Source organism: Tasmannia lanceolata, unplaced genomic scaffold, assembly GCF_043159265.1.
Source record: "Tasmannia lanceolata isolate RefF3 unplaced genomic scaffold, GAP_Taslan_0.1 ptg000016l, whole genome shotgun sequence".
Lineage (NCBI taxonomy): Eukaryota > Viridiplantae > Streptophyta > Magnoliopsida > Canellales > Winteraceae > Tasmannia > Tasmannia lanceolata.
In genome coordinates, this window is record NW_027518693.1 from 1,201,328 (window position 1) to 1,211,761 (window position 10,434).

General features: G+C 39.0%; 1 protein-coding gene across 1 annotated transcript; it reads left to right on the forward strand.

The window, feature by feature from the left end:
* Nucleotides 1-9,620: 9,620 nt before the first annotated feature.
* On the forward strand, nt 9,621-10,394 carry LOC143848847 (putative disease resistance protein At5g63020). Its single transcript, XM_077357907.1, has one exon. The coding sequence runs from the start codon at nt 9,621-9,623 to the stop codon at nt 10,392-10,394; it is 774 nt and encodes a 257-aa protein (XP_077214022.1).
* Nucleotides 10,395-10,434: the final 40 nt, after the last annotated feature.

The window sequence follows — 10,434 nt, forward strand, 5'->3', positions numbered from 1 at the left end:
AGTAACTTCATTTTTTTTCTCCTTATTGTTTGTTCTATTTTCGCATTGAACAATTCCTATTGGTCAAACTTTTGGTGCATTATGTCATATGTTCTTTTGATCCGTCAACATTTCTAATTGGATTTTGATAGTTGCATTTGTACCTATACCAATTTCTAATGTTTATTGGATTTTGTGGCTACAAAATATATTGATGTGATTAAGGATATGTACGATGGAGCAGTAACTAGTGTCGAAACCACGGATGGCACGTCTAGTGAGTTTCCAATTACAATAGGATTGCACCAAGGATCAGCTCTAAGCCCTTATCTTTTTACGCTAGTTATGGATGAACTTACAGAGGGTATCCAAGATGAGGTACCATGGTGTATGTTATTTGCAGATGACATAGTATTAATTGACGAAACCAAAGCAGGAGTAAATGCTAAGTTAGAGTTATGGAGAACTACTTTGGAATCCAAAGGTTTTAGACTAAGTAGGACTAAGATAGAGTATATGAAGTGCAACTTTAGTAATGTAAGGAGGCGGGACGAGGATGTAGTAAATATGACTAGACATGAGGTACCTAAGAGGGATATCTTTCGCTATCTTGGTTCAATTCTACATAAGGAATGAGAGATTGAAGAGGATGTTAACCATAGAATAAGAGCAGGTTAGCTGAAGTGGAAGCTTGCCTCAGGAGTTCTGTGCGATAGTAAAATCCCTACCAAGTTGAAGGGAAAGTTTATAAGACAGCTGTGAGGCCAGCCATGTTGCACGGCTCAGAATGTTGGGCCACCAAGAAGCAACATGTACATAAGATGAGTGTAGCGGAGATGCGAATACTTAGATGGATGTGCGGCCATACTAGGTTAGATCGAATTTAAAATGAAGACATCCGTAAAAAGGTGGGGGTCGCACCAATTGAGGAGAAGATGAGAGAGCACCGCCTAAGATAGTTTGGGCATATCCAACGTAGGCCCTTGGATGTGCCAGTGAGAAGAAGTGACTTGTGCCAAGTTGATGGAGTAAAAAGAGGTAGGGGCAGACCGAAAACAACTTGGGTAGAAATAGTGAGGAAAGACTTGAGGGCTAGGAACATAATAGATAACATGACCTTGGATAGGATAGAATGGAAGAAAATGATCCATGTAGACGAACCCAAATAGTGTCAGGAGTAGACTTAGTCATTTTGAACCGGGTAGACCCTTTCACCTTCTTCTTGAAATTTTTCTAAAGGATTCATTAGCCGACCCCAACTAGTTTGGGGCAAAGGCTTAGTTGAGTTGAGTTGAGTATTGGTGTTGTGTTTTCCTTTTTTATTTTATTAAGTTGAGAACCAATCTGGTCATTATTCGCAGAAAATATATATTTGATAATGCCTTAGTTTAAAATTTAACTATCTATATGTTGTTGTGGTTTCATAGATTAGGAGCCGAAGAGATATTGACATTCATATTTTGGAGTTGATAGTTAAAGATCTGCAAGTGGGAAATTGGAATATACCTACATGAAGGAGGCTTTAGTATTGATTTTATTTGCTAGTATCAATGGCAAATTTGTTGAGAGATGTGATGTTACTAGTCTTTTGCGAGCATTAAGTCATTTCCTCCAATCTTACCTATTTCATGTAATGAAGCGCATTTTTGTAATTTATTATACATTCCAACTTAGATTAATAAATTATGAGTATTGCCACAGTATGGCCTCGCAACCATGTGGTACTCGTGCAACGCTCTTACATTAGCCCTGAATCAGCTACCCCAAATGGCCTAGCTGAATACCTAAGGCAAGTAGGACACTTAGACGCTACCAGAAGGAAGCGCACAAGAATAGAATGATGCTATGATTTGGCCGACACTTCTAATTTATTGCCGACTCACATGTTCTTCTGTGTCCGACACGACACGCGTGTCCACACGTGTCGACACTCATTTGGACACTTTAACTTGTATTGCTGGAAGTGTTAGACTTAATGCGGGTGTATGGACATGTTTTTGTATCGTGTCAAGTGTGGCATTCTGATTTTTTATTGAATATTGTGTTTGCCTCATTTGGACAACTCGTATCCATGTCGAAACTGGACACACGAATCCATATCCACAAATCATGATTACATATACTTTCTATTTTAGCCGTGTCCCCGTTTCTAAAGTTTGGGGGTTGGCTTTGTCCGTGTCCACAAATCATAGAATGAATGCCTTCTATTACTCTCGGGAAAAATGCTTACATATTCAAAGGTCTCGAGGTTCATAAATGATTTGAGAATATGGAGGCCTGACATAATTTATAGGGTATCCCCTCATACAAATTATTTAGATCTTGCCAGTTGGCAATCATCCAATGGTCTAGGACCTTCCTAGAATTTTTTAGGCTATCTAGAATTCTCCATACATGTCTCTACCAAGAGACTACAAGAATATAGTAGAATACCTACAATTACCTACAAGTTTCTAGATACTTCTAAACTTCTCCAAGAGTCCTCTACACCTTTCTATAGTTTTGAAATACTCTCCACTTCTTTAAGCCTTGCTTGAGCATCCTTAAGGCCTATAGAAGTAGTCATGGTGAGCCAACATCCTCCTCCCCCCTCCAACTTGATTTTGTTGACATCCTCGCTGCAACTTCATTGTATTGATTCCTTAGACAGCTCCTTCGCTCTTCTAATGAAGTGCTTGAAAGCATCCAATCCCTGTAGCTCATCCACATCTTTGTAGGCCTATCGCTTAATTGTAATGTTGAGAGCCTCCCAACCATCCGTGTGTATGAGAACCATACATGGGAACCTATCATCCATGATGGTCACCGCTAAATGCCTTTGTTGCGCACAGAAATTCCATGCCTAATATTACCTGGTAGTCATTCAATGGAATTGTCGCAAGGTCGATTACACCATTCCATCCACTGATGTTGAGCTCCACTCCTTTGGCTTCCCCACCGATGGGCTTGGCCTCCAAGTTGATGGCTTTTTCCGACATTGTCTCCATCTCAAGTTGAAGGCCTAACCACTTGGCCTTGTCCTTCGATACAAAGTTGTGAGTTGTGCCTGTGTCCAGCAAGGCCCTTGTAACCTTGTCGTTGATGTGCACGTCCTTGTGCATCCAAGCTTTTAGGTTTCAATTTCAATGGAAGCATGTTGATTTCAAATGAAAATTTCGGTGAAAATCTTGTACAATCAGAAAAATATATGCAGACATATGCAAATGATGGTCATTTAAGATAAAGGGTGTGTTCAGCAACCATTCTCATTCTTTACAGTAAAATCGGGCGGAAACGGGTAGATGAGAATCTAGGAAGTGACTCCGAGTCGCTCCGTAGAATCTCATCAATTTAGGGCTATAAAATAGGAAAAGATAGAAACAGGCTTGGTGGGCCGAATTTGCAGAACGAGATTTTCTTCATTTTCATAGCGCACGTCATTCTCCACCCCTAAAAAATAGGAAAACCTACTTTTAGAATGGTTGCCGAGCACGCTCGAAACTTTAGGAAGTTCTAGAATAAGCACAAATACACTCTACAAAACCATCACATAAGCAAAATCGCAACCTATAAGAGGTTTACAACATCTAACAACTAGTGGGATACATTGTCGTGTATGCCTGATAATGCTGTACGTGCCAAATTCCACATTTATTTCTAGCATTTCCAAAGGTTTCATCTTAAATATCCATCATTTGCCTATATTTTCGTTTATAAGATTTCGATTTCTAGCATTTCCAAGGGTTTCATCTTAAATATCCAGCATTTGACTATATTTTCGTATGTTTTTTTCTAAATTTATAAGATTTCGCTGATATTTCTGACTAAAATCGACATATGCCAAAGTTTTGATCAAAATACTATAATATGTGTACTTAAAGAAGGGTTTGTCCTTCTCTGCCATGTCTGGAAGGTCAAGTGTGAGTGTTGTGAACTCCTTCACATACTTACAAATTGACGTCGTGTGCTGGAGGCACACTGGTCTCTTTTGAGTGAAGTATTCTATGTTCTTAGGAAGGAATTGACGGGTCAATTCCTTCTTGAGATCTTCTCATGGTCTGATGGTGCATAGGCCCCTTGCTATGTTACCATGTCACCTACGCCACCATAGCTTGGAGTCATCAATGAAGTATAGGGTGGTCGTGTACACCTTGTCTTCCTCATCCTCAATCCTAATAGCCTCAAGGTATTGTTCCAAATTTTGCAAGAGGTTCCCCATCTCCTTGGCATTTGAATGCCAATCATCCTGCCATTTTTAACTCCCCTATAACACTTACGCTCAAGAATTCATACCTTATTGGCATCTCTAGTGATTACTCAACTGTTCAATACTCATCTCTGACATAGTGACCTTCAAAGTTGCCATTGTTCTTCTCTCGTCTATGAACACAAGTCTCTGATACCATTTATCACCAGGCCTAATCCTTAGCCTCACACCCCTGCGACACTTCTGCTACACTCCAACATTAGTCCTGAGTCAGTCTACCTCAAATGGCCTAGTTTTGTACCAAAGGCAAGTAGGACACTTAGGCCCTCCTAGAAACTTCTACGCCCTTTAGAATTCTCCGTACATGTCTCTACCAAGAGACTACAAGATTACACTAGAATTCCTACAAATATCTAGACACTTCTGTCTGTCTTCAAGAGTCTTCTATACGTTTATGGAGTTTTGGAATGTTCTCCGCTTTGTCAAGGCTGCTTTGACCCTCCTTTATGAGTCTAAAAAGAGATGTGGTGAGCCGAATTGGTTCCTTGTGATATTAGGCTGCCAAGTTTCAAAAGGTTTACCAAACATCTTTCTCTTATTTTGTTATTTTCCTGTTCGGTAATAGGGCAAAAAAGTCTAGAGATAGGTTTTGTAAGACACATGTTGAAAATACCACATCTTGATCAAACACATCAAGAGCCATTCGGTAGGGGTTGATTGTTGAATCTGAAACTTTTTCCTAGACCTAGATGTGTGATATTCTTTTGAAAATTAGCTTTAAAGACTTACTTCTAACCTATTTCACAACAAGTATCGTCTATAAAATATAACATGGCATGTAACACGTAGGGTCACATGCATAGATGCTTAAATGTATCAATCAGAATTGCATCTACAATATGAAAGTATGTCACAAGAAAAATATTGACAATTGTGAAATTGGATTTGATGGTTGACCACTTTTGAAACCGGAAGATGCATATTATTAACCATTGTGCTTTGTGTGGAGGCCAGCTTATATGTATATCACATTTTCCTTAACTGCAGGCTCGCAAGAGAAGTCTGGAGTTGCATCCTTATGAGGTTTGGGATATCTTCGGTTTTCCGTTCGAGGATAGCCAACCTCTTGGTTAATTGGGCTTGTGCCCCATGGAGGGGGGAGGGAAGGATTTTGTTGTGAGTAGTATTGCTGGTCATTGTATGGGTTATTTACTTATTTGGAAGGAAATAAACAATATGTTTTTAGAAGCTTGGCCAAAAATCCTTTATATATTTATGTGAAGGCTATTGCTCACCATTGCATGGGTGAAGCCTCCCTTGCTTCAGGTTCATCTCATGCTCCGATCTGAGGCATTGTTGGAGAGAGATTTGCTCTAGTGGTGACAGGGAGGTTCTATCTCTGCAGTGGATTCCACCTGACCCAATATTGGCGAAGCTTAATTTCAATGGTTCGAGTTTAGGCAATCCGGGGCTTGTAGGCAAAGGTGGAGTTCTCAGGGACGAGAGGGGTCAAACTAGTTGGTCTTTCTCTGGTCCTCTTGGGATTACAGATTCCAATGAAGTGAAATTGATGCCTATTCTTCAGGGCATCCATATTAGCAAGAGGAGAGACCTGGCCAAGTTGATATTATTTGTTAAATGCCGTCAAGTGGCTAGATGGGAACCATCATCATCCCTAGGGATTCAATTATATGATCGATGAGATAGTGGTGGATTTCCCAGTTCATTTCCAGCATGTTAGATCGGCCAATAGAGATGTATACAGGTTAGCCCGTGTGGGACTTGGAAGGGAGTCTTTGCAGACTTTTGATTTCCTCCCCCCTTGAGTTCCCTTGTTTCTTGTTGCAATCCTCTTTGTTTTTGTGGTTTCTTCTCTTTGTTTTTGACCATTTCTCGGCAAGGGAAATCTCAGGATATATTAAAAAAAAAATTTCGGGATTATATCGGGGAAAAACGAGAAAAATAAAATTATTTAAAAAATATAAATATATAAATTTTAAGAAAAAATATAAAATAAAAATAACGGGACAATATCGTGATATTATTACGATATTTTATGATAAAAATGAAAATATCTCTATATTTTTAAAATCACGAGATTATTTTGGGATTTTGTCGTTTTATCAAAATGTCGCGATCAAAATGTGATATTTTGAAATTATCGGAGACATTTGTGACATAGCTCGGTTGTGGGGTTTCCTCCTTTCTTTCCGTAATAAAATTCTTTATCTTTCATAAAATGTGTGACATCCAAAATATACCTCTAAAAGTAGTCATCGGTTACGTTCTTGTGTGCAGGTGCTTGTAATACCATAATTGTGAAGTTTCAGTATGTGCAAATGCCCATGCCCTAAAATTTCACGTAGATAACAAGAAATGTACTAAATAATCATGAAGACATATGTCATATTACTGGAAATTGGTAGCTGAGTTAATACTACTATAATTTCACGTAGATAACAAGAAATGTACTAAATAATCATGAAGACATATGTCATATTACTGGAAATTGGTAGCTGAGTTAATACTACTATAATTGACTTATGTTGTCTCAAGAGCTTGATTGATCAGTGTATTATGTGGTGATGAATAGGGGGTTGAACAAGATGTGGTTGTGTGCCAATTGTCGCATCTGTACCATTTACCCAAGTTTCTCTGACTTTGCTGGTAAGGTCCTCAATCATAGACCTCAAATATTAAGTGTTTGCTTGATATTGCAAACAAAGTTATAGCATATAGGAGTTATTCTCTTCCCATGAACTCTAGCCAATTTCCTTCCGGGCGACATCAGAACATCGCCTTAGTTTGACTCAAAGTTTTAACAGATTCTGCCATAGTAAAGTCACATTGAAAAAAAAGTTTTAAGAGGCTTGATTCAAATCTGATTCAGCTCCAATGGAACAAGAATTCCATCAGAATTTAGAGTAGAAAATGGAAAACAAATAATCAAACAGCAGCTGTTATTGCTTTTGTAGCACTAAAAAACTCGGAATATATAGAACTACAATCTCTTCTCTTCTCCATCTCTCATCCAGAATAGTTTTTAATAGTACCGCTTCCCAAATCGAATAGAACTTAATACAGGAAAACATTTGAAAGGAAAACAACAGAACCGTTCCGATCCTGATATTCTCTCGAACCAACACAATAATGTTTTTCGACATCAATATGTGGAACAGCCAATCCTTTGCACTGGCTGTGGGCTGAGGACTATATTGTATGCCAAGGAGTCAATGAAATTCGAATTATCCGAAATTCAAGCTGCAACATCTGACTCCTCAAAAGAGAACCTGGTGGGAGAAGGTGGATTTGGCCGTGTATATAAAGGACGACTTAAAGAGGGACAAGTTATTGCTGCCAAGCTATGGAAAGAAGAAAGTGGCGGGACAGCGATATACTGAATTTCATTTTGATGTACATGTTCTGAGCCTTGCCCGCCATAAAAATATTGTTATGCACTCGGGTTATTGTTCCCAAGAGAACCACACTATTTTGGTGTACGAGTATATCTGCAACATGCAAATCTCTGGAGTCACACTTATTAAGTTTTTTGGTTTTTAAACAGGCTTGAATTCCATGCTACAATAGTAGATTCTCATTTACTTTGGGCAAAATTTCTTTGATCTGCTTCACTTTTAATACTGATCGTTTATGTTATTGATATTATTAGGTAAACCTGGAACTGTACATGAGTGGCACCAAAGACATGCTATTGCCCACATGCTATTGCCATTGGAACGGCAAAAGGGTTGTGTTTTCTACATGAAGAGTGCCGTGACGGCCCTATTATTCATTCTAAAATGGGGGCTTACACCATATTAAAACTCCAAAATAATTGAAATGCTATGGTGTAAACCTGTATATTCCAGTATTTTTCAAAAAGAACTGTATGGGTTGCACTATAGGATGATCTAGACTGTCCATTTGATGGGCCACAATGTAAATCATTTCCATGGGATGATCGCAACCCTCCGATCTATAGAGATTCCCATAATATGAAGTTCCTCTAATGATCATAGGGCTAGGATCATCCTATGAAAATGATTTTTTTTGGCACACCCTATTTACACTGTAGCCCATCAAATGGACGGTTTGGATCATCATAGAGTGTAAGCCATATAGTACATTTTGAAAATACTAGACTATAGGGGCATACACCGTATAAAAACTCCACTCCTAAAAATTGAGAATAAAGCAGAACCTAAGATAGAAACTTGTGCAAATCGAGCGACCCCATTGTGATAAATAAAAAGCCTGGATAGGCCTTTAAGAAATCGTGATCTATTGGCCATATTAGATCCAAATTAAGGCCTATTAGATGGAGAGTTCCCATCAATCAAAGATGGGACCTCTTTGCCATAGTAGACACACCTCGATCACCTGTTACCTGCTTTAATGGATGAATAAAATGAAAGAGTCAAAATTACCGCATAAGGCAACAACTGCCCTGTCTCATCCCACACCAAGCTGGTCCCACCGAGTTCCATATATACCTGCCTCTAGGCAGGCTCCAAACCAGGACGGTAGCATCACCATTTTTTTTATCTAGACTCCAGACCACCCCAAGTCAGACGTAGAAAAAGAAAGAAGAAAAAGACGAAAAAAAATTATATAGAAAGACTAAGGGGCTTACACCATATAAAACCTCCAAAATATAAAACTTCTTGTAAGCCTGTGTAGTCTACTATTTTTCAAAAAGTATTATCCTGCTTACACCATTGGAAGATCCAAACGGTCCATTTGATGGGCCGCAATGTAAATACATTGTGCGCCAAAAATCATTTTCATAGGATGATCCCAACCCTCTGATCTATAGAGGTTCCATAATATGAAGTTCCTCTAAAGATCATGGGGCTAGGATCATCCTATGTAAATGGTTTTTTTCTGCACAAAAGCCCATCAAATGGACGGTTTGGATCAATCTAAAGTGTTAGCCGTACACTAGTTTATGAAAAATACTTAGACTATAGGGGCTTACACCATATAAAAACTCCACTCTTAAAAATCGAGAAAGAAGGAGGCAAAAACTAAGAAACTTCTACAAATCGATCGACCACATTGTGATAAAGAGAAAGCCTAGATAGGCTTTTAAGAAATCATGATTTATTTGCTTGAGGCCTATTAGATGGAAAGATGGGGACGACTTTGCCATAGTAGACACACCTCCATCAGTTGTGACCTTCTTTAAAGGTAAAAATAGAAGAGTAAAAACAAGAGAGTCTGCAACTATGATCATATTTGTAAATTGCCTGGTGGAGGTAGTATTCGACAGTTAGGACAGCTTTTGAGACTTTTTATTTTTTAATTACAGCTGTCAAAGGTTCAATTATTACAAGAAGAAGAAAGACAAATCAGTTACACAGGCATTTCTTCAGTTCCTTTAGCTTCTCATCTACTTGCTATTCCTTCCACTCTTAGTTTCCGCTTTGAGATCCCTTGTTTTTTTTCCGACATCATGGATGTTTTAGCTACACCCGTCATAGAAGTGGCGAACATTTCATATGGTCCTCTTAAGCGCCGTTATGATTATCTTGTTCACTATAAAAGGAGTGTTGAAAATCTTAAACTCAAAGCTGAAAATCTAAGGTCGAGGACAGATGTTGTGCAACGGTTAGTGGAAGCTGCTAATAGGAATGGAGAAGAAATCACTGGTGAAGTGCAGTCATGGCTACAAGAAGTAGATTACATTGACGCAATCGCGAAGAGATTGGATGATGGGATGATGGAGAACAAGAGATGTTTCAAGGGATGGTGTCCCAATTTCAGCTCGCGCTATTCTCTAGGTAAAGAAGCAACGAAGAAGATGGTTGATGTTGATGGCCTACTAGCAAGAGGGGGTTTCACTCATGTATCAACTCCCCTCCCTTCTCCAAGCTTTAACCCAGCAGGAGAATTTGAGGCTTTTGAATCCACAGAATCAGCTAAGAAGCGGATCATCAAGGCATTAAAAGACGAGAGAATCAACATCATCGGGGTATATGGGATGGGAGGTGTTGGCAAGACGATCTTAGTGCAACGAGTGGTAAAGCAAGCTACGTATGAAAAGCTGTATGATGAGGTTGTATACGTCACTGTTTCCCAAAAGCAAGACTTGCAAAAGATCCAAGATGAACTTGCAAAAAAATTAGGCATGAAATTTAAAGAAGACAATGAAGAAGTGCGGGCGGGCCGATTATTGGTGAGATTAAAGCAAGAAAAGAAGGTACTCATAATCTTGGACGATTTGTAGGATAGATTGGACTTAACAAAGGTCGGAATCCCCTGCGGAG